At 38.6% G+C, this 25,190-nt stretch overlaps 4 protein-coding genes across 5 annotated transcripts; 2 read left to right on the top strand and 2 right to left on the bottom strand.

The window, feature by feature from the left end:
- Positions 1-604: 604 nt before the first annotated feature.
- LOC111344134 (steroid 17-alpha-hydroxylase/17,20 lyase) lies at positions 605-4,717 on the bottom strand. Its single transcript, XM_022951343.2, has 4 exons — positions 4,200-4,717; positions 3,668-3,825; positions 1,748-2,778; positions 605-1,102 (listed from the first exon to the last, which is right to left on the bottom strand). Exons 1-4 carry the CDS (start codon positions 4,394-4,396, stop codon positions 956-958), a joined length of 1,533 nt encoding a protein of 510 aa, XP_022807078.2. The 5' UTR covers positions 4,397-4,717; the 3' UTR covers positions 605-955.
- A 971-nt stretch (positions 4,718-5,688) lies between these two features.
- Positions 5,689-12,173, bottom strand: LOC148739531 (uncharacterized). The gene is made up of 5 exons (XM_088747353.1): positions 12,040-12,173; positions 10,366-10,413; positions 8,828-8,903; positions 6,649-6,674; positions 5,689-6,248 (listed from the first exon to the last, which is right to left on the bottom strand). Exons 1-5 carry the CDS (start codon positions 12,166-12,168, stop codon positions 6,123-6,125), a joined length of 405 nt encoding a protein of 134 aa, XP_088603479.1. The 5' UTR covers positions 12,169-12,173; the 3' UTR covers positions 5,689-6,122.
- An 11-nt stretch (positions 12,174-12,184) lies between these two features.
- LOC111344137 (uncharacterized) lies at positions 12,185-15,587 on the top strand. 2 transcript variants are annotated; one of them, XM_088747354.1, is made up of 6 exons: positions 12,185-12,323; positions 13,173-13,220; positions 13,689-13,761; positions 14,206-14,231; positions 14,447-14,473; positions 15,173-15,587. In XM_088747354.1, the coding sequence occupies exons 1-6, from the start codon at positions 12,273-12,275 to the stop codon at positions 15,293-15,295; spliced, it is 348 nt and encodes a 115-aa protein (XP_088603480.1). In that variant the 5' UTR covers positions 12,185-12,272; the 3' UTR covers positions 15,296-15,587. The 2 variants fall into 2 exon arrangements, with proteins under 2 accessions (XP_088603480.1, XP_022807082.2); XM_022951347.2 differs by having other exon boundaries at positions 15,119-15,587.
- A 3,086-nt stretch (positions 15,588-18,673) lies between these two features.
- LOC111344133 (uncharacterized) lies at positions 18,674-24,253 on the top strand. The gene is made up of 6 exons (XM_088747315.1): positions 18,674-19,012; positions 20,526-20,834; positions 21,263-21,580; positions 21,930-22,202; positions 22,996-23,229; positions 23,534-24,253. The coding sequence occupies exons 1-6, from the start codon at positions 18,769-18,771 to the stop codon at positions 23,869-23,871; spliced, it is 1,716 nt and encodes a 571-aa protein (XP_088603441.1). The 5' UTR covers positions 18,674-18,768; the 3' UTR covers positions 23,872-24,253.
- Positions 24,254-25,190: the final 937 nt, after the last annotated feature.

Raw genomic sequence — 25,190 nt, 5'->3', positions numbered from 1 at the left:
CAAAGTCTGAAATATAAGGCGGCCTGGATGGGACAACGATTTCCTTTTTTGCCTCGCGACATTCTTTTCTTTCCACGACTCTTTAAAAATTTTTTTTATTTTTTGTCGCGTCTTTTTTTCTTTTCGCGACTTTTTTCTTGGTCCTACGTTACGTCTTAGACTGCGGGCTCATGTAACCGAGCAGTCAGTAGTTAATATACAAGAGGATAGAGGCAAGAAGGAGCTGATCCCCCCAGACAACTGCAGTTCCCCAGCCACAACTGAGCTGGCTGAGGAAAAATTCCCAGTTGAGGAGGATCTTGGTTGTGTCTGCCTGATTTTCTTATTTCAAACCATTATAGTTAGAAAATTAAACTTGATATTTTGATAACTGGTAGTGACTGCATGACTGCTCCCCTTTTCCTGGCTCACCGAGACAAGACCAAGATAATAGACCAATGTGAGATAGTGAATTGCAATTCACTACTTGAAAAGGGGTTAATTTGACCACTCTCTGGGTTAAGCGATCAAAATCTGGGCCAACTACTATTGTTTTCACTTTATGAAAGACATAAAAAAAAGAAAAAAAGAAAAAGAAAGAAAAGAAAAGAAAAACTGCATCGTATCACTCGCAAAAAAATAAGCTTCTGTGTTATTTTAATCGCAGCTTTATCCTGAATTTGCTATGCGAAGAAGCAGGATCTTTATTACAATATGTACGCTTATTTTTATCAAAGATTTCAATAACATGCCGGCACTATCAACTGCCGTTAACAATATAAACCACACTGGGGATGAAATTATTAACAGCAATTAATAAAGGATTCTTATTTTCACGAAAGATAGAGATACAAAGATCGAAGAAAATAATTAGAGGCTCAAATGTCATTGTTTCATCTCCATTGATTGCTCGTCTAACTAAAGGCCATTCAAAAGCGTTTATGTAGTCTACCAATGGTTCACCCTTTATATCATATTACTGGCGTTTTACAACCCTAATTTTGTAAGCAGCTGGAAAGCGGGTTAATCCAAACTTTCCCTTTAGATCCGGGAAGCTGCCATCTTCTGATGGCAGAAATGTAAATCTATGCAGCATCCAAGACAGGAACAAGAACAGCTCCACCTTGAAAGAAAAAATAGTAGAATGCATAGCACTTCATATATGTATCTAAAACAACAACAACAACGAGAAAAAAAAATATAACACTTAAGTCCCGTAAAGAAAGATTTAAGAATGATAAGTCTGCGTGGAGCAAAGTTCGTTGAATAATTACAGTTTTGATCTAATAGGCCTCATCCACTCTATCTGTCTATTACTTATACATAAGAAAGTAAGTCTTGCAAGAAACCAACGCGTTTAAATAGAGCAGAGGATTCTTAGGCCGAATTAGCAAAGGATTCATAGGGCTGTGAATTGGGTCTCAACAGCGATATGTCATTAATCCGAATGGTTTAAACACATTTCTTTAATTGTTACTGAACTCTAGGAAGGGATGCTGGAAGATTAAAAAAAAGAGAAGACAACAACGGTTTGATTCAAGTAATTTTACACCTGATAACCGTAATGATAATAGGCTATAAGTATCAGAGCTACTTCCACAGACGGCGACAGCTGTTAGCTGTGGCTTAGCAAGATTCCAGTAGGATGTAATGCAACAAAAATGTTTTTTCGGACAAATTTTCTTTCTGCAAACACTATAGGTGGAATTGTAATTAAGAAAACAACTTATCTAAGTGATGCATAAAATACATGGGAGATTAACCTCACCTTTGCTAAGGCCTCGCCAGCACAAACCCGGCGTCCAGCCGAGAAGGGAAGAAAATTGCCAGAGTTGGTGATAATTTGGCCATCGGAGTCAATATGGCGACGAGGGTCGAAGGAGTCTGGGTTCTCCCAAAGGTTAGGGTCAAGATGAATGGCCATTAGGTTGGCCATCACTACAGTATCCTTTGGAACGCGGTAACCGGCCAATGTGGTATCTTTCAGAGTGTAATGTGTAATGGTTGTCTCAGCAACATTTCCAAGGCGCAACGTTTCCATGATTGTGGCTAAGACTAGAGGAAGTTTTGGACGATCATCCAGACCTGGCATGCGATCTCTTCCGACCACGTCGTCGAGCTGACTCTGTATATCCCTTTGGCATTCAGGATAATTAACGAGGTATGCAATGGCCCAGCGTAAGGTTGTACTAGTGGTCTCGTAACCAGCACTAAACATATCTCCCACGGTGTTGATTATGTAGTCGTCTGATAATATGGATGCCCTCTCCTCCGCATCAACCTCATTCTCGGCAGCAATTCTCTCTTTGAGAAGACTTCCGATGAGACTTTCGATCTCTGATTTTGGGTCGAACTCATTTTCCTGTATCTTTAACTGTCGGCGGAGAATTTCGAACATTCGGTCTGCGACCTTCTGCTCTGTTTGATACGCAGAAAAAGGAAAGTACTTGGCTATCGGAAAGAAATCTAAAACAAAAATTTGATTACTTGTTTCAATGTCAGTAAAAGACTCGTTATTCAGCTTCAAGAATTCCTCAAAATCTGGATGAGAGGAGTCAAAGAGCTTTCCAAATGTGATTCGACATATCACATTTGCAACACTCTCCATTAAAATCTTTCCAGGGTCGAAATCATTTCCATTTTGGTCCTCAAAGTACTGCATCAGCCACCGCACCTGCTCGGAGACCCTTTCTTCCACCAATTTTTGATCAGATAGATACTGTCTTATAGCCGTCACGAAAAGCTTGCGATGAAATCTCCAGGCTGGACCATAGTTTGCCAAAGCAACATCTTTTCCACCTGCAGAGAGTCGTAAAGCTGTTACTGAGAAATTCTAAACAAAGTATCTCTTAATTTTACAAGTTATTGGTGAATCAACACATGTAAAGAATTTATTGGCTGAATCCTTCTGCGTTACAAGGCTTAATATTCCGTAGGGCTCTAAATCTCAAAACTCGCTGTTTTCTCTCTATAAACGCTGTCCGTATTCAAGACTATATCGTGAAGGTTCTTGTCTATTAAACTCTCAAGTGTCACTATATCCTATATCACAAAACCATACCCGGTGTGGTAAAATCAGATAATCACTAACTTAATCAAATTAAATAAATCTGTGTGCGGTTTCACGAGTGTTCATTTTCTAGGCTGTTTCCGTTAATTTTTCTATTATTTCAGTTGAGTTTATTTCAGTTCAATGTAGGCTCGATTTCTTCACAACACATGGTACAACTCTGTTTCATGCATTTATAATAATTGCTCCGAATAAAAATCATCGTGTTTTATTATTTGAACACTTGCAGCGTGGCGCTTTGTGCCGTGCTTACAATTAAGTATCTTGTTTTACAAGCTAAAGAAACATCAGGTGACACTCCCTTTAACTTTCAAGAGTAACAAACTAACATCCAAGGACCTGTATGGCAAACACCAATTTAAAAGAAGAATTACTGGTTGAGGTCTTGAGAGAGAATGGGATAGACGTCGATCTAGTATCGTTACTTCAAGCGGAAAATTTTATCTTCCTCGAACCATTTAAGCCCGTAAGACCGCGGTGCCTGTCGTTTTAGGTACTGATATAACCTAGCGACAACTTTAAAAGAACAAAAAAAAACAGCAAACAAGGAAAAAGAAAACGCGGGTAATTGATCTCAAACATTTTTAGGTACAATAATCTGTAAGAAAAACAAATTACCAAGTGTGTCAATCATAAAGCTGTGAAACGGAGGTCTTCCAGCATAATCAGCAGATTTTGTAACGAGCACTTCCTTCACAGATGTTGGATCTTCGGCAACTACGAATTTGAAACTCCCAACCTTCATGGAATATACGGTGCCGTAATTTTTCCTCATGCTGCAAAGAAATGGAATAGTTAAGGGTCAAGCCAGGCCAAAAAGAAATGACACTTAAGAACTGAGTGCAACAGCACAGTGTGAGTTCTGTGTTGTGTGACGAACGATAACTCTTGACCAACTTAATGATATGCAAGAAAGGATGACAGATCCTTACTTCCGTATAATTGATTTGTGTTGCAAATTATATGCCACTCGCCTGCAAAGGACCCATTGTCAACTGACAACCAAAATTTTGAAAGTGATCTATTAAAATGTTGTAGAATTGATGATACGTCTCGATTTTTACATTTGGAAGAGAAATAAGTAAGAAAAGTCTGTGAGGTGGTGAAACTGCTTTGAAACGCTTTACTGGTCTGTACAGCATAAACAAACCTTGCTGTTACTTCACAGAAACCATCCCCTGAATCAAAGCTCATTAAATTTCCTATGAACGGTATACTTGTCAAACGAGGCCCCGGCGGCATGTTCCTGAACTGATAGAGCTCAAACAATTGGTTGAGAATCAGCAAGAAAACAACCGCGATAAAAACATTTCCGAAGGTCAGATATTCCGACAGCAACAACTCCATGGTTGGGGATGAATGATGAAAGATAGGTAAACTCGTGATCTTAAAAACAATGTAGTCTCTAAATCACGAGATCTTCAAACCACTCACACGCCATTCTCGTAACCAATAATGCTTAAGAAGTCAATAAAACGTCCCATGAGGTCATCAGAGACTCAGCCCACGCATAATATGATGCAGCTTTTTCAATGCCGGAACTAATTTATGTACATATCTTATTTTCAGTTTGTCGTTTGTCTCGGGACTGATGTCATCGTCCGATTATGGCTGATAGTAACACAATTGCATTTGTAATCGTGAATGATTCTGTACAAACACGAAGAGTAATATTTCAGGAGAGTGGATTTTATGCGTGTTCTTCTTTTGTCATTGTGCTAGTCCGTTCGACGCGTCAAGCAGCTGTTATTTTTTATTACTACCAAAATTGCGAACGTTTGTGAAACTGACAAAGCTTCTTACGATCCACGGTTAACAATGCCTAAAACTTTTATTTGATAGATTGTTTTCTAGCTGTCAGTACATTAACCCTTGATTCTAAATCAGGTATTTCAAACGAAGAATTAACCTCTCACCCCACAGGATTCTCAGCAATGAAATTTAATCGAGGTCACAGAATAACATCGATTTAACCGTACAACGTATTGCAAAGAAAGTGTTCCTAACTACATAAAAATTAATTAGCTTCCAGAGATGTAAAATGAGAGCTCCGTGACGTGCCCCATTTGTATAAAAGATGTCAGTATAAGAGATTGGCGACTTTTTGGGTCACCTTTAAAACTGTCCGGTAAAGAAAGAATAGACAACTATATGATTAATTCGCTCTTAACGAATGCAAATTTGCGAAGACAGTTAGGAGTAGCAGACTTTTGCTTAAAAAAAAAAATTAATAAAAATGAGGAGACTCTGTGACGAACCGAAATTTGCCTAATGCGGTACTTGCGTGATTCCTTTTGCCTACAACCGTTGGCCAATGGAACCAATGTCAAATAACCAACTATATCCATGTCATCATTAAGGATAGGTCAAACACTGAACATGTTCACCCTCAAATACAGACAGCGGCTGAATAAATGAACATTGGACAGTTTTCCTTTTCCTCGTATCAAACTCACACGCGCGCCATAGTAAGAGGGAGGTCTAAATACGGGAGCTGGTCAGGTCAAGTCGCAAATCGGCGTCAAGGTTCTAAAGCGCACGAGTATGTGTTTGCGACTCTCACAGAATACATCGACGAGTACCACTAGGGCTGGTAAAGAATGAAATGAAAGCAAAATGGCGCAGACCCCAAAGGCTCATTTTGTTCTTAAATTTCACCGTTTATTGAATAATTTGTTTCTCGCTCATAACACTTAGTGAATTTTCCTGCAATTCAATACAAAAAAACTACAAAACAAAACAAAAGGACAGTAACAAACAAGCTTTGAATCTGTAAAATCTCAAAATACAAAAGTTGATGTTGGCGTTTGCAGTAATTCCTAGATTATCTTGCAGTAATTCATATTCAAGAGGACTCAATCAGACTCGCTTTGTACCTCAGCACAAACTCATCTTCACCTTTTTCCTTCTTTGAAAATGAGAAAAGTGACCATGTACAAAACTAACATTTATAACATGATTCATTGGCTGCCATAATTGGACATACAAAAAAAGAAAAAAAAAACAGACCGAAATTATCATTGATATAAATTTAAATTAAATATAATTAACTAAATTATATAATCAATTGAGTTCATAGCTCAGGTCTGTGATACAACAGCACATCTGTGAAAATAGACTCCAAAGAGATACAGATTCCAACAAAGTACAAAAACCATAATTTCTCGGCAGGAAGTTCCCCTGATCTTGTCCAGTGAACCTGCGATGAAATCAATAATTATAATTATGTACTCATAAACATTTTACATACAGTTCTACAAACCATACTGGGAAACTCAGAGAACCATGGACTCCAGAAATATTTCTGGAATGTTACTGCGTTGGGTGGAACAAACAAATTAAGTTGTGACAAAATTTGACAGTACATAGTAACAACAGCTAAAAATCTCAAGATAATTACTGTTCATCTAGTTCTCACAAAACAAAATTACTTTGAAAATACAGTACCAAAAATGAGTAAATGGGGTTAACAGCACAACTAGAATTAACACCGCCATTAAAATTAATCTTGCACATGTGTATTTTTTTTGGTAAGAAATGAAAGAAAATTATCGTTTTTGGAAAAGAAGGTAGTAAAATATAAAAAAGAAACACCTTACCAACACTAACTCCACCATTCCAATAGCTACAAAACAAGGAAAAGTAAGATATCAATAGTGATCGAAGATTCTGCTGATAACATCTAAAAAAAAAAATTAGTAACTATAAAAACCCTGAAAAAAATTATGCTGACAAAAGGCAAAATAATTAATTACTAATTTGAGCATGGTAGCGATAACTATCAAGGGCAAAGTTTGTGTTATCTGCCAAAGCCAAAGGCTGAGGCTGATAACACAAACTGAGGCCTTGATAATTATTGCTATCATGCAAAAACTGTATCCAATAATTGTTTTATTATGCATATTCTTGAGCTGCACTTGTAAAGACAAGAGCACATAAAACTACTGTCTGTAGGTATGATGTCACCTCTACATATATAAAATCTATTGTCTGTAGGTATGACATAAGAGAATGTATAATACTAAACCTTTACAGTCCCAACTAAAAGCATGCATATTCTCCATACTGTTCTCTAAACATTTCCCGAGGTGCTGACAAGGAGAATTTTTTAAACAATCTGGAGCTAATTTAGTACATGTAGGTGATCATTTCCTTTATTCTCCTGACCTTAGTGAGTGATTCAGGGATGATATCGTAAGGAGAAATTAGATGCTGGTCACTCTTAGAGGTTTAACTGTTAAGAATTTAAGAATTTAAGAACTTAAGAATTCTGCGACCAAAAATGCACCTTTTGTTTTCTCCTCAGAGGTTGCAATTACTTACCCTAAGTAACAAATTTGCCAAATCTTAAGGCAAAACTCCATCAAGAGGTAATATTATTTTCCCTGTAGATTCGCGATCTAAACGGCCGCCATTCTTCGAACTACAGAACTCCGCGCGAAGAGGAAGAAACTGGGTCGAGAACGGAAGTGACATCAATGACTCAAAAAACGTGGCTAATTTGGTATGCTGAGAGAGAGTTGTTTTTCTGGTTCCGCAGGAAAGAAGGAATAAAATTCTAAAGAATTGTTCCCCAGCTTTCTTTTGCATATTTCTCGTAAAGGCATGCCTTCGCGACGTTGTCGAAGTGAGTCGATGACACCACAACTAAAACCGCTGTAGTTATTTTCGAGGGCTATCCAGTGTGTTATTCGAGCAATGGCGGAAGAATTTTTAATGTCTTCGTGGCGCTGTTTTTAAGGAATAACATTGTCAAATTTGAGAAACTTACGCTTATAGTTTAGGGTCTAAATGTGAAGTTAACACCAGAAAATTGGGAAAATAAATCGCAAAAATTTCGTTGCAGTAGCACTTTAAGAATTTAATTTGTTCGCCACGGGATTGGCAGGAGAAAGGAACAGAACTTTTGTCCCAATTGACATCTAACCCCTTTGTACCCACCATTCCACCCCAGGGAGGACATTCACCACACAGTAGTCTTGTGTATGGGAAATTAACATCTACCCCTAACCCTGCAGGAGACGGGACCTACGGTTTTATTCGTCCTTATCTGGGAAGATTGGAATATCTATCCATTTCTTGATATTATAGAAAGGTAGCAAATTCTCCTCGGTTATTTTAAAACCATGAGTATTGATCCGGCCGGGGCTCGAACCCTTGACCTCCCGCACAACACAATTTGGCGCTCTCACCAATTGAGCTAACTGTGGGGTGGTGATTCCAAAGATCTCAATAGTAATACTCCTTACAGTCTGCCATACAATTCTTATGATGTTTGGAGAATTTAGTCTTCAATCCACCAATAATCCCCTCATCAATATTTTTCTTTATTCTCATCACTTAACTGCTTGATATTGTATTGATACGGTAAGGAGAAATTCTGTCTTGGTCACTCCAGGAAGTGAAAGGGTTAAAGGATTATTATTAAAAACTGGATCATTGGATAATGCAATTCAAGACTTTTTATTGGCTTAGCCATTATGGTATATGAGTCAATATACCATAATCTAATTATCTGTACATTGTAACATCCGGTTTCTTCTTACAAAATAAAGCAGAGAAGATTTGTCTAATATCTTGGGGGCGTTTTTTTTAAATAGAACAATTATTCCACTTGCACTCGTTGGATATGAGATGATTATAGCCAACTAGGTGCCACGCGCCTCGTTGGCTATCTATCATCTCATATCCAATGTGCACTCTTGGAATAATTGTTAATTACTAGAATAAGATATATCACTACTTTCATATTTCATCCAAGGTGTGAGTGCTACTTACAAATGATGCTGACTCCTAACAATATGTATGTAGGATCCACAGCGGCACCACGATACAATGACAGAATAATTGTAATCTGTCAAACCAAATAAATGCATAAAAATCTTATATTAAAGTTCATAAAGCAACCAGGTGGACAATCAGACATGGTTCGCTGCTACACTGGTTTAAGGATTTAATGAAAGTAACCAGGATATTACAATTCATAGACCCCTATATTCTCATCATTCAATCCTTAAACCAGAGTAGCATCAAACCATAGCTGAATAAAAATTTATTATATGGCTGTGTCTCACAAGGACTGGGAACTACCAAATTCACGAGTTTGATTGGCTGAAATCAATATTGAAAGAGGTCTAGGTTTTCCCATCTAGACCAGCATCTAGACTGGTCTAGAAAAAAAAGGTACAAAGAATATAAAAAATGGGCATATAAGACAGCCATATAATAAACGTCTTATTAACCGAGCTAGGTCGGTCTGTATGGGAGAATCTTGACCTTGGTCGCTGGTACAGACCTCACTGCGTTTGGTCTGTATTGGCGACCTTGGTCAAGATTCTCCCATACAGACCTCCCACTTGGTTAATAAGAACTAAATATTAATTAACAAATTGAATGTGAGCTGTGCCAATGTAACTGAGAACAATTCTGGTTTTAGGGCACATTCTGCACAATGTTGAAGCAAGTCTTAGAAAAATTGTTAGTCAGAATGGTTTCATTTCATAACTTCCATGAAGTTAAGCACCAAATAACATGTACTTACTGTATCTCTCTTTTTATATTTTACTCTCCTCTGGCATTTCTCAACCCAGTGGATATTATAACATGTATAAATCATGTAAAGTGCATGCTCTGATTGGTCAATTCAGTGTCGACAATTTGCCCATGGGTGTATGCTGCTCATCTGAGAAAATCTTTCCAAGTAAGCAAATGCTTTGCAGGAAATTGTTGGGAGGTTTGCTAAGCACTCAAATAGTGCTTCTGCCATCCTAAGCAACCTCCCGCATACATCCATAACTCAAAAGTACACCCTGTGGTGTTTACCATTCGTTAAAGGTAACACTTAATCAGGGCCTAGCCCTCACAAATGGGGTGTAACTTTGGGATAATTTTTGTGTTTTTTTTTTTTTTTTTTTTTTTTTATGCCAAAATACAAATACCAATACATGTACACCCTTTCAATCCCAAGATCTCATTAGCAATTCTCCTGACTGTCTGCTAAACAATTATTATGATTATTATTATTATGATTATTATTATTATGATTACTATTATTATTATTATTATACAATTATTATGATGTGTGGTTTGGAGAATTTGGTATTGGATCAACAATAATCCCCTAATTGACATTTTTCCAAATTCCCATCATTTTTCTGCTTCATATTTTTTTCGATATTGCTGGGAGAAGTTCTGCTTTGGTCACTCATGGAAGTTAAAGGGAGTTTATATTTCTTGCTCCACAGATAGTTGCACAACATGGACAACGACTCAGTCTGATCATTTATATATCCTAGCAAAGTACATATTGTACATACCATGACCATAGCGCTCACAAACAGGATAAAAAGGTACATGATAAGTTTCTATATAAAAAAGGAAATACATAAAAGGTTAGGACATGAACATATTAATTTACTGTAATTACAATAAGTTGATTAACTACATGTAAATATCATTGGGAAATACACGCACTGTAAGGCATCTTCCTGTAGCTTGTGAAAGGCGTATATCAGTGCCCTTTTCATAGTAACAACTGCATACTCCACGATCTGCCACTATCTACAGTGGATGAAGGCCACACAAGTATCTCTGCTTGAGGAAGCCTTCAAACTGAAAACTGATAAAATGCTACCTGTCTGGCTGTCTCTTTTTCTTTATTTAATGATTAACTACATTTTTTAAATATCAAATTATCCATAATTATACAAGATATTGTTTAAGTATGTTTTCAATGAACGTGTAAGTTTAAATAAAAGGTGCTTGTTGACTTAATGAGAGGGCCTGACAGGGAAATCTTTAGCTAAAGGTCACGATCTATGGATTTCATAATCAGGGGAGCAGGGATGGTGCGTGGTGAGAGCATTCGCCTCCCAACACTATGGCCTGGGTTCGATTCCTAGACCTGGTGTCACATGTGGGTTGAGTTTGTTGTTGGTTCTCGTCCTTGCTCTGAGGGTTTTTCTCCAGGTGAAGTTTGAAGTTCATTTATTTGTTTAAGCAGGTTGATTAATTGGCAGCTGTAATAGCTGATGTGGACCTGCTGTCCTAACCCACCCATCCCACCCCAGGGGAGGACATCCATCACACAGTAATCTCGTATGATGGATTTTTCCTCCCTCCAAAAAGACCAACATTCCAAATTCCAATTCGATCTAGAACAGTGGACAAGAGGAGCCACCCAGTGGATGTCCATAGCTAAATTATTTATTATTATTATTTATTATTTATTAGCACCATCAAGGTCTGTTTGTCAAATTGACCAAGACCTTCACATTTTGCTATTCAGCCCACCAGTCTCCCTAGATCAACAAGTAAGCATTTTAGAAAACAACTACCGTTCTTTCGGTATCATGTAAAAGTCCCATAAAATTGCGCAGGCATACATGCGAATATGCAGTAATTATTAAAAACTGGATCATTGGATAATGCAATTCAAGAATTGCTACGCGCCTCGTTGGCTATCTATCATCTCATATCCGACGCGCGCTCGTGGAATAATTGTTAAATATACGCATTGTGGTAGAGGACAAAATATTGTTAGAAAGAAATGAGTCGACTCCTTTGGACTCTGCGAGGCTATTTATAACAATACTAAATCTGATTGCCACTGCATTTTATGATGATACGCTACGCTGTACATCAGATGCAATTGAACATGTCACGATGAGGGAATATACATTTGGAAATTCTTTCAAAAACGGTAGAATCATCAAAACTTCATCAGGGACAATGTTTTTAATTTAGTCAGTTACTTTGTATTGCACTCGTAGCAAGATCGTTTGTAAAGTGATGCGATATACTCACTGATCCAAAAAAAAAAAATAAAAAACACTTGGTCAAATAATGCAATCGATATTAGCATAACAGAGGGCCATGAAAAACGGAAACGAAACTAAGGACAATGATGCAAAAATTCGTTGCGGTCAAGCTAGTTGGTCGTTGCAATTTGTAATCACCTATCTCTCATACAGCGAACCATGAAGGCCTACCTCTTTCGGACTTTTTCCCTGCTCGTGGAAAAGCGGACTATCGTATTCGTTTGGAGGAGACTGAGGTAACGAGGAAGGATAAGGCTGTCTTCCATCGAGAAGCCTTTGCTTACCGCCATCTTCCTCCATGTTTATTTCGAAATTTTAGCGAACTTATCCGAGAGGTTCCGAACATTTCCGGATAATTCTCGTGCTCAGATGACAGATCGAACACGCCAAAAAAATAATCCAAAATGGATTCAACCGAAGCAGCACCTTTGTACCACGAGGTTTCCCCTTTAACGGTATGTTTACTGAAATTAGGTGGTATCCTTTAAGGTATTTTAAATTTACGTTTTCACTCTGGACTTATACGATCGTGTGATCGTTCAGTTTAAAAGTTTCCAGCGCATCGTACAAAACGTTTCCAGAAGTGGGAGGAAATGCTGAGCAGAGATAAAGTCGCTCTACGAATTTTTTTTTCTTTACGCATAATTTGTATTTTATTTAGTTTGTCCTTCTCTCACTTTTTTCTCGCTTTGTCTTCCCTACACATGCACTTTAACCAAAGATACGGAATTTTGATTTTGAATTTATCAACACAAAGAAACATGTATTAAGTCTACCTGGCTCATAATTTACTTCCTGTTTGCAAGAAGTTTCGGTTTTCGGTCACATTTCCCACCGTCCTACACTTTTCCCCCTCCCTCCTCTGCTCTGCTTTTGTTCTAAACTGTAACGAGTGGCCAGGCTCTGCCTTACGGCGACATTTTACAAATCTAGACTTCACGCTGAGACGTTTAGGAAAATCAAACTCTTGAATGCACGCTGAGGACGTTAAGGCTGACAAGACTTGTCAACCCCTTAGAAACCCGCCACGGATCTTGGCAGTCGGGGTGTTATATAGTTACCTCCTTTTTTCTTTTTTGAGGGTGACGTGTGATCAGAATTGCATACTCAGTTCTCATAAGGTATTGTCTAACCCCAGAATACAAGCTTCAGTCACAGTAAGCATATAAATTATGCATTGTGACTTACTGTGTATGATGTATCCGAACACAACAATAAATGAAAGATACAAATATTCATCTCTGATCTTTTTATCATTTGTACCACAAAGCCAGTTATAATGTCCAATTTCTTTTTATTTGCAGAAGTTAATGTTAAGGGCTCTTGCCATAGTCACAGCAGTAATCGTACTGGTATGTATATTATGATTCCAATAGCACCTTGATGATTTAAGTTTCTGAAAATCTTGAACAAACTTCACTGGAGCCTACACAGGAGTACTAGTAGACTACTGTATTGTTTACGAGGGAAATGCACTTAACTCTTATTGTGCCTTTCCACATGGGACAATAGATGAGAATTAATAGGTGAACTGGCCATGGGAAACATGACAAGATTGGCTCATGGGAAGTTAGAATCTTGTAGTAAACTGGTATTCCAGTCGGGGAGGGGCGGGGGGAGGGGGTGGCAGGGGGCACAATACTCATATGCACTCCACACCACAAAAAGTAGGATGAGCTGCAAGCTGGATTGGTAACTTGGCTTGAAATTACAGAGAATTGCACTTTTTGCCTTATCTTAAGATATACAATTGGTTTCTATCTTCATGAAAAAGAATGATGTGAGATGATGAGAAATGACTTGTGTCTTTATTTAAACAGATTACACTCATCCTTAGCTTTGTGAAAGCCTCTCAGGACTCCATGAATTACCTTATAGTTGTTAACATGCTAAGTGAGTATTATATATTAACAAGCTTAATTGTACATATGTCTTGCTTACTACTCACCTATGATCTATCGGAAGACATACACCCAGATGACATTGCCTTGTTAAAATTTTGGTTAGGGGAGTGTATCAACCACAGGATAAATTTCTAGATAAACATTACCAGAGATTTTCAGTTCTTAAAAACATAGAAGTCTGTGTTTATTAGGAAAGAGATATGAAGTAATTACTGTCAGTTATAGTCCCTGAATCATAGACAAATTACAATACTGTGAATTTTTATGACATCTACCATAAATTGCACTTTCTATGTATTTGAAGAAATCCTAACCATATTATATGACAAAGAAAATCATAACTGCAATGAATAAAGAAAACTAGAAGTTTTTATGAGCATATTAAAATACTAACATGTTTTCCTGAACTGTTTTTCCTTTTCTTGTTTTTCAGTTAGTAGTGTAATTGGAGGAATTATTGTAAGTATCTCACTTGTGACTTAATCTGATGCTTTAACCTTGTAAACAATTTTTAAATGAAATTATTTGAAACCATATGCAAGAATTCATATCTGTTTTGGGCAGAGAATCACATGAAACAAAATGCTGAATTCATCATAGTTTGTACTGAAATTGAACAGGTGTATTCTTTTTGGTCACATTAATTAATGCATTTAAATTTCTTTTTTTCCTAGACTTGGTGGTATCACAAAGGAGTTATTGTGAGTTAAAAATTTGTTTGTTTGTTTTTGGTTGGTTTTGAGTAGACATTTAATACTACAAAATTTATATACACTTCAAGTGAAATATTGACCTAGTTGTTCTCTTACCTCATGTTTGATATTGGTGTTATGCATAATTATGCAATATATATTAATATACTGTGGGTAAAGTCACTGTTTACTGTCTGAGGCCACAAGGCCAGTTTCAGTGATATGAAGCATGTAGGCTTGTTGCTTCTCACCTTCCCCCTGGACAAGAGACAATAACAGTCCACTGCAGGGTTACCCATCATCATGTTATCAACACTCCATGATGGTTATGTAGCCAGAACCCATCAGAACCCATTCATATTTATGGTGAGTGGCAGTGCTCTCGCCTTCACCATCCCCCCCCCCTCCCCTCCTGCACCCGCCTCATTACTCCTATTTTTTCCTCACTCTCATTCTTACTGCTTCCTCTTTTGCCCCATACTTGGCTCACAGGTTATGATAGGAGGGAATAAGCATTTCTCTGTGGCTTATTTGGTGGAGTATCACAACTGGTTGTAGTTGCAATCCTCTGACTGTTGAATCCAAGTTTTCTTTGTTCCCCACTGAAGACCAAAAATTCAGACATCCTTCTTATTTTTTTAATTCCTTTTGTAGGAGGCCAAGAAAATAGCTTTTATGGCATTTGTAGGCATTTGTATCATTTTTCAGGCCATTATCTCAGATGTGTATGTTTACAAGAAAAAGGTTGCAATCCCGACACCAACAGTACCGGTAATTGCTCCAACACCCACCACTTTACATGTCAGCAGTATTATTCCGCCAACCCATTGAATACAGAGCAGCAAAGAAAAGATGTTTCAGGGTCAAATGCCATTAACGTTTATGTATTTATTGGCTTATAATCATGTGAGAAGGATGGAAATTGGTTCTTTTTAGTGGCACAGTTAAGATTCTCTGCCACTGTGTTTGCCACTTGATCATTTTCGAAAGACTGTACATGCATCCATTTTAATATCGTTATCTCATGGGAAAAAATAACAATAACACGTTCTTGAAATTTTAGTTTGTTGCTCAGTTAAATCTTTAACTGATTCTAGAGAGTAATAAAACGTAGTTGATTGAAGTGCAAGTGAAAGATTTCTAGCATGATTCAACGTGCATGTGACCAACGAATGCGGAAACAATATGATAGTTACTAATGCGTCGATCAGTTCGAAGCTCGAAACTTCAACACCCCCGACACCCCCCCCCCCCTTCCTCCTACCCGTGCATCCGAAATTTTTGGAGATTAATTAATTCAAATAGACCCTTTCAAGGTTAACGCCGCCATTTTGCCGGGGGTGCAAAACTGCTGAGGCGAGCGCAAAATGTACAGTGAATGTATGAAAAAAGTCGGGAGATTGATGCTCGATAATTTGAGGAAGGTTGACATTCTGCAATTTCTATGAATTACGAAGTAAAGATACCTAGCAAAAGATGTTGCCGATTAAATGTGAAGGGTTCAGGCTCGCTGAAAGTGAGAAATCTTATTTTTAGTTTTTCATACAAATGCTTTTAAACTTTCCCGCAAACGGCGGCTTGGTTTTTAGAGACAAATATATGGAAAATCAAAATCTCAATTTGCGGCTTTTTTCGCGAGACTTCATTTCTCAAATTTGATCAGTAACCTGCTAGGTATGGTATCTTTAGTTTGTAATTCATAGAAATTGCACGATGTCAACCTTCCTAAAATTATCGAGCATCATTTTCTCAACTTTTCCCATACATTCACTGCACATTTTGCGTTCGCCCCAGCAGTTTTACACCGCCCGCAAAATGGTGGCGTTAACCTTGAAAAGGTCTATTCCCACCACCCGGGCCAAAATTGTGTTCAAATGCCCTACCCAAGAGCCGGATTTGATTGTCAATTTTCTTTCTTAAGGGCAAGATCAGCGACCGTGATTTTCTGGTAGACCTTTTCTTCTGAGTCTTGTTCTCGCGAAAGTGACCTTTTTACCCATTAAACACCACCAAATTACAAGCTAAAACACTTTTATTACACGACTCGGGCAGTCAGAGGGACAATAACTAAAATCAACCAATCAAAATGCTCTATTGCCGGTCAATATTCTCTCAGTATTGGACCGGGCACTGTCCCAAATGGTCCCGAATGATACCGCACTTGTGTCCCTTTGAACTTCAGTCGTATACACCTTTGCCATAATGGCGGCGGCCGAGTGAAAACTAAAACTAGTGCATGGGGACGAGGCCACCTGGGCATGGATTTGTGCACTTGTGAGCGCTTGTCAAAAAGTTTCTGGCACAGTTATCAATCCAAAAAGCTTTATTTCTCAAAGAATCGTCTACTAATATACCTAAGGCTCAAGTTATATACAATGCCATACCACTGCTGTGTTCCTTTATGTACTACTGGGGGATATCGCGACGAAAACGGCTCAAAAATATCTTACTTTAAGTTTCTCAGAGAAAAACTCGCGAGAAAGCAATGGCTTCATGCAATCCGTCGAGAGGAAGGAAAAAACTTCAAAGTCTTGGACTCAACCATGGTCTGCTCGCACCATTTTAAAAAGGAAGACTTGAAGAAAACTATTGCGGGCAAAATATGCCTTCAAACCAATGCTGTACCTTCGGTATTTCAGTGGCGTACTTCGCCTCGCAAAAAGAAGCCTCCACCTCAAAGATTCACTAGTCAAGCAACTACTCGTCAATCATCCAGGGCTTTATTCATGGTGTGCACAGAAAGCAGCCGTATGATAAATCTCTTATTAACCAAGCTTGCTCGGGACCGTACTGGAAGAACATCGGCCCTCGGTCTTTTTTGTACGGACCTCGCTGCGCTCAGTACGGACTGTCAAGACCTCGGGCCGATATTCTCCCAGTACGGCCCTCGCGCTTGATTAATAAGATATATGTATTCCGCTGGAAAGACTCGAGAGGTCCAGTTTAGATTTCTCATCCCAACCGGGCAAAGTTTACATTCCCCTTTCCCCGGGGAAGAGACAACAGTCAAATTCTCGTTGGGGGGGGGGGGGGGGATGTTGAAGTTTCTAACTGATAATGGTAATGCTCATGTCCTAAATTTTTAGACTCTTAAAGTAGATATATCGAAGCTGGATGAAACTGGACAACGAAGATACTGACATACATGTATGTTAATCTGTACTTTGAAACAGTTTCTTGCCGGCTGGAGTAAGTGGCAGTGCCTATTGACGAGAGTTGAGGGAAGATATTTAAAAAATGTATGAAAATCTACTTTGTATGTCACGGTACAAGAAATTAATAAATTGTAGCGCCAAGCTACTTCAAATTAAGGAAGCTTTAAAGTTGTCTGTTGCACCACACGATCTCTACTGAAATGAAAGAATTAAAGTTGAAGTTTTATCGGAAACGTGACAGCAATGATTGGAAGTTATCAAAGATCGAAGGGGATTTACACACTCGGGCTGCTCACTGTTGGACAGCCTAGAATGAGATGAGTCCCATACATAAATAACATACATACGTCCCTACATACATACGTACATACATACATAACCTTTATTAACTTTCAAATTTCAGAGTAGCTGTATAAAATGTGCTCAAAATCTTCACGAACTGTTGGGTCTGCCCTACAAGACATATCGTATTTCCTGGTATACCCCCCACCCCCCCAGAATCCCACCCACTCTTTGGAGCCAAAATTTCAACAACAACAAAAAAGCGCGCCTTCCCTCCTCTCCCTCCTCCTCCCTCACTTTCTTAAACTGTTGGCCGATGATGCAAGGAAAATTTTTCCTTTTACCGCCTTATTGTCAACTTTTTACAATTCAACAACTGCGGAATCAGAACAGAAGAGTGATTTCTTCGCTTCAGTTATTTTTATTTCGAGGGTTTCCTAAAGTGCATTATTTTTTCTTCAAATTTTTGTCCTATTGCTGCGCTAACTTAATAAGCGCACCCCCCCCCCCCCCCCTTCTTCCAATAGGCGCCCTACTTTTAGCTGAAATTTAAATTAAGAGCCTGGGCGCTTGTTCAAAGATATACAGTATGCGTAAATGTTCTTGGTGTAATAACCAAATTGCAAGAAGAAATCGAGCACATCCCCTCGGGGTAAGTCGTGACATTTTAGACGCCTCACGTGTTTTTTTCTTATGGTAATACTATTAGTTTCGTTGTTTTCTTTGCAAGGCTCGACGTGATGAAAGAAAGGATCATATTCCGCTTTTTTTTTTCGATTTGCTAAGTTTACTCTCTCATTTCAAGCTAAGCTCAATCAAGCTCTCACGCACGACATTTTCCTTGACTTTTTTAGTCATCCTACAGGAATGGATGAACACGTTGAAGATACAAAATTGAGTGATGCAGAGAAATGCAACAATTTTCACAAGGTTTCCTTGCTATTGTCAGTTTTTGCAATTGTCCTAACAATCGCGCTGTTCCTGAGAATGGAGAGCAACACACAAATATTGGAAGTCAAGGTCACCCTTGAAATCCAACAGATCAAAGAAACTCTGAAAGTGGTAAAAGATGCTCGCCTGCCAGCCAACGACAATCTTGATGCTTCTAGTGGTGAGTGGTATAACTTAAAGCTTTTTTCTCGTACTGCTCTTAGATTCGTGTATTCCATTAACAAGGCAGTTTGTATCCACAGCCATGATATTGATGATTATTTCAGAAAAGACACACACGCTGTGAATCTTTGCTGAGGCGATCAAGCAATAACGTATCATCTAACGCATTGCGACACTGATTCGAAATTGCTCAAACCAAAATGGAGGCCGAGGATGCAGTCACATAGGTAAAAAAAGGGACTTATCCGCCGATACTTCGCAATCTAAACAGTCCTTGTTTAAGGATAGCTATTCATTGATGTTTATGAGCCTTCAGAAGACCACTACAGGCTTTTTATGGCAAAACTTGATGACATATGTTTTTGTTAGCTTGCGGCCGCTGTCCGGGCCTTTGGAGATAAGGCAGTGGTTGAACGTATCTAGAAGATTCATCAATCATGCTGCTTTCTGACTTACAGCCAGACCTTTAGTGACCTTGATCAAACTTCACTGCGGTTTATTTTACAACAAGTCTCCTCATGCTCCTAGATTAAACTTTAAGTTCACTTTAGAAATAAGATTTCTGGCAAGGATATCCGGCTTCATTATTAACCCTTTTAAACCTCTAAGAGTGACCAGCATCTAATTTCTCCGTACAATATCACCTCTGAATCACACATTAATGTCATGAGAAAAAAGGAAATGATCACCAACTAAAGAAGCTCTTGATTGCTAAACAAATTCTCCTTGTCAGAGCCTTAGGCAATGTAAAGAGAACAGTACGGAGAACATGCAATCTAATGCAAGGGTGTTTTAAAAAGGTTAAGCTTACATGCACCATATATATGGCTCTGCTGTCACGTATCGTCTTTTTTTTTTCTCTTTAATTTAATCAACCACAATACTTATTTAGGCCAATTTATTCAAATATCCTACATGACTTCGCAACTACATAAATTGCATGTTTTAGTGCGCTTTGCACTCGTAGAGCAGGATAAATATTTAGATTGTAGCACGCCCTCTCCATACGCGATAAATCACTGGTGCAGAAATTATCCCGAAATTTTTGCCCTTACCTCCAAAGGGTTGTCTATAGAAATGGCCTTGAATCACGCGATAGACGATGACTAAAACTAACGCCACAGCAGCCAAGGTCACAGCCGGAGCACTTTTAGCCTAAGAGTAGCCGTATCCTCCCCCTGAGGAGAAATCGAATGGAGGGAGGGAGGGAGGGAGGGAGGGAGGGTACAGCTACACGCAGGCGAGAGCATCGTTTATGAATCTTCAGCCTGCAGCTCTGAGTGCAAAATATTTGTAATCTGTCGTGATGTTGAACTGACCTTCCTTGTTTATTTTCTACAATATAGTTATTTGACTTTTTCTTAGTTAACCCTGCAAAACAAGTCATTCGGCTTTACCAGAACTTTATAAAAGATTTTATGTGTGCCTAAACTCAAGAGCACTCATTTTGCAAATTTGTGGTCGATTGTGACGTACGCGGTTTAACATGTTATTCCTTTCTTTTTTCCAAGTCATCAAGTACAGAAGTAAAATTGTCCGCCGAAGTTTAGGCACCCAACACAACGTATCTGGCGATGCAGACGAAGCTGATTCTGCGATAAAAAAATACGTTGCTTCTCTTATCGCTGAATCTATCGAGTCTTACTGCCAACCCACGAAAAAATTGTGCATGGCAGGTCCTCCTGGACCTAAGGGAATTCCTGGAAAGGACGGTAAAGACGGTCGAAAAGGCAATCACGGATACCCTGGAGAAGTAGGACCAGTCGGGGAACCAGGAATAAAGGGAGATGCTGGAAATCCTGGAATCAAAGGCGAAAGAGGTGCAGATTGAGTTTTTGTTTTAACAAAATGACGATCTTAGTATTTTTTCTCGTTGCCAGAATTCTTCCTACTTTTTTGCACATCTTTGATGCTATTTTCCCAGGAAAAATTATTTGGTAGTTATTCACCCACATTAACTTATATAAAAATTTTATAATTATGTGTAACTGCCTTGGTCAATTTCTTTTCTCCGCCCTGGTCGCCATATTGGACGGGTGAAAGATTTGAGACGAGTCACAAAGCGAGAGGGAGGGTGAAGGGGTTTTACTCTCCTTTCCACTTCCCCCTCGCTTTGTTACTCCTACTATTCGCCGTGCTGAATCTCGCGCTTGAAATCACAAACTACCGCCTGCAAGTAGACTAATGTAGATGCTAAAAATAGAATCAAACTCACGACCTAACTTTGTTTACTTTCTCGTATTATTAGGAGACCCAGGTCTCCCTGGGAATCCGGGACCTAAAGGCGAACCAGGCGAGTCTATTTTTGCTCCAGACGTAGATGTATCTCCTGCATCACTCACTGTCAGGGAGAAGCAGACCGCCACATTTAACTGCTCGGCTGATGGTAATCCAAAACCCAGAGTAACCTGGAGTAAAGTCAACAACACAGGAATTGAGAATTTCGACAGCCGCGACAATAAACTTCTCATCAGGAATGTTGGTTATAATGATTCAGGGAGTTACGTTTGCATGGCTGAAAATATATTGGGAAAAATGCAAAAAGAAGTTAAGCTTTTCGTGGAAGGTAAGATACAATATTTGGTCTGCCAAATTTATTTTAAAAAACTTTACATTCAAAGAAACAGACTCAAGTTGACTAACAGTTGTAAACAGCTTCGAATAAAGAATTTCCAATTGTTTTCAACTTTTCCTGAAGTTATTTCAAACATGATTAGCTCATGTCTTAGCTTGTCATTCAAATCAGTTGATTTCTTTGTTAGTTTCCCCTTCATTTTAGTAAAAAGCCATATTAGTCCTTTCCATCTACATTGTTATATTCATTTATTTTACACTACCTTAGGCGCAAATGTCAAATATCTTACGGTATCTCTGCGACAATGGGAGTTATATATTTTCTTTTTTTATCAATCTAGTGCCTCCAGTATTCATACAAAGTCCGGATCGATTCTTAAGAGTAATAGGAAGATCGGACGCCTCAATCCCTTGTCGAGCATTTGGCTTTCCTCCACCAGCGATGGTTTGGTCAAGGGGCTTCTTGTCCTTACCACAAGGCCGAACTTCTGTTACAAGTTACAATTTGACCATCGCCAACTTTAGTCCTAAAGATGCCGGTGTTTACCAGTGCAAAGCCAGCAATAAGCTTGGCACTATCAGCACATTGACAACCTTGAATTATGTCCCACCAGGTGAGGATCAAATAGTGAATTTCAACCATTCATTCATTCATTCATTTATTCATTCATTCATTTATTAATTCATTCCTTCATTCATTCATTTATTCATTCATTCATTCATTCATTCATTTATTCATTCATTCATCCATTCATCCAAACAAACACAACGTCCAAAAATTATTTTCTTTTCCTCTTTCTATAAACAGAGAGAAGAGTTATTCCAAAAATTTACAAATTCATCACAGTCATCGTCTTTCCCTTAATTGTGATGTGCTAATTTTTATATCATTAAAGCATGCAGAGTCGTAAGATAAACGTTCGCAAAGTCACAGTGCCTTCCTTCATTGCGGGAGTCACTTTCCTCCCTATGGGAAAAAGTTGGTGTTCTTCCTTATAGCACTCACGGATATTGTGTGTTTGCTGTGACAGTGATCATCGGTTATTATGATACAATTGTACCGAACTTGTGGGGTACACTCTCCTCTCAGTCGTCAAATCCTTGTTTTATTGTTTACCGTCAACATTCAGCACGTCACAAACTTAGAACCCAATCTCCTAAAAAGCCATCGCTCTGATCATTACATCTCCTGTTTCCCTTTTAACCTAAACGTGAATGTGTAAGTGTCATGTCACGCAACTTCTGTTTACAATGAAACAAATTACAGAAAGATAACCAAAGAATTGTCTATATCACTGCAAGAAATGGTTTCATTCCCTCCCTCTCTTTTGACTTTCCACCAAGATGCTCACTGCCCTTTAGCAAAACTTTAAGATAAAAGCTTGCTGTGTTTGTGTTAAATTATAGAGTCCTGGATGAATTCAGCAATAATCGGTGGGAACGCCCAATATCAAACTAAACTTCACGAGTTCTTGACACCCGCAGTCGGAAGTCATCCTCAGTGGATACTGTGTTACCGCGCCTGTACTCACGGCTGGGCGGTCAGCACCTTCCACAGCAGATGTGACGGGAAGCGGAACACTGTCACTATCGTAAAAGTAGGACAGTACGTGTTTGGAGGATACACCGACATTCCGTGGGGTAAATGAATTATTCCTTACTCTTTCGTATCTTTTGCTTTGTCAACTTGTCAATATCATTCTCAGTATTCTTTACGAGAGTTTAATCATCCCTGGTTAAATACCATTCGTTTTCGTTTTCTTTTTGCTCTTCGTCTGTGACTGCTGAGCTTTCCTGATGGTGAAGATGAGCAATAGTTACAGAGCATGATTGGCCGCCGCAAATAGATTCAAAGCAAAAGTGGCTCAGAGTGAGTCCTTCAAAGAAATAAAAGAAATATTCGTTTGGTAGACTCATGGATAAAAATGCTTATTTTATTTGTTAGCATCTAGTGGTGGATATGGTTACACTTCCAAAGCTTTCATATTTTCTCTCCGCAATTCAAGAGGACTGCAACCATTTAAAAGCATGGTGATACAGCCACAATATGCAATTTACAAGATGTCCAGCTTTGGTCCAACTTTTGGCTACAACTACAACATCTACATTGCTGACAACGCCAACTCGCAGATGCATGTATCATCATATACAAAATTTTCTCGATACAGCTCAGGATCCTACTCGTCCTTTCCAGGTGGAAGTTGGCGGCGGGACCAGTCCAGCATCTTAGCTGGGAGTCAGAACTTCAAAATCACTGACTGGGAGGTTTTCTATGTGGATTAACTCTGTGTTCGACTAAAAAAGAAAACCAGTCTATTCCAATTTTGATCTAACTTTAAACCTTATCCTCACCTTGATGTAAGGAGGAAAGGAGGAAAGGCCCTTGCTTATATTTCCAAGAGAATGCCTCTCATCTGTCCCCTAATGATTTTACGTTTGAGCTAAATAATTGCTTTGCAGTACATTGAAATGCGACTTTTAGAAACTTAACCAGCTGAAGACTGCAAAGAAGACAATGATATCTACGTGGGACATGTACACTTAAGAGAAAAAAGTACCAGATATAGTGATCATTTAGACTATGGAAATCAAATTAAAGCTAATACGACAATGTTTGTGTCGACAAAATCTACTTTAAATGCATTAAAACTTGTTTTAGGCCCAATCTGTTTCAGTCCAAAAAGTGTCACTAAATCCTTGCAAAGCGGAAGGAATAACTTTTCGTGTGACAACATTAAACAGGTTTGTATCTGCGGCTCAATAACCCTCTTGAGGCACTTTCCTAACAAGAGCCGAATTTAAATGTAAAAAGTTCCTCAAGAATGCCTTCTTAGGCCTGAATGTCTCGCCACTCTCCCCGGTACCGCACCCTGTCAGACAACGATTCATGCCTTGACGTTTGTGTTCAATATCAAGTGTACACCAAGAATGAAACAAATATCTTTCATGATTTCCAATATTTCCCTTGGCGATTTAAATTGTAACTTAATGAATCCTGGTAATAGTGGTCGTGAGCTTCTAGACTTGTGTGATATATTCAACCTGGACTGTTTGATAGACAAACCTACAAGGATTACTCAGTCATCAATTCAGTCATTGATGTAATACTTACTAGCAACAGTAGAAGGTTTCTTAAATTTGAAGTCTTTGAACCTCGTCTCAGTGACCATTCCTTGGTATACACCTTTATGAGATCATTTTCTAATTATCATAGATCAAGGAAAGTCACTTATAGGAACTTCAAAGATTATAACAAGGACAAGCTTTTGAATGATCTGGCCTTAATTCCCTTTCATGCTATCTCTGTGTTTGATGATGTATCTGATCAGGCTTGGGCCTTTAACAAGCTCAGCACTACAGTCTCAGCACTACAAACGTCGCATAAGGAAGATTCCGACCGCATTCCATTCACTCTCACGTTTCACCCTCACAACCACTCAGTTAAATCCATCATTATTAAAAACTTTAAATTACTTCAAAATGATCCAGAGACAAACACTATCTTTTCGCAGCCTCCGCTCGTTTCATTCAAACGCGACAAAAACATAGGCAATTTTTTAGTCAGAAGTTCTTTTCAGACTAATGACCAACCAGGCACTTTT

The sequence above is a fragment of the Stylophora pistillata genome, chromosome 2 (genome assembly GCF_964205215.1).
Source record: "Stylophora pistillata chromosome 2, jaStyPist1.2, whole genome shotgun sequence".
Taxonomy (NCBI): domain Eukaryota; kingdom Metazoa; phylum Cnidaria; class Anthozoa; order Scleractinia; family Pocilloporidae; genus Stylophora; species Stylophora pistillata.
This window is presented reverse-complemented; position numbering and strand designations above follow the sequence as displayed.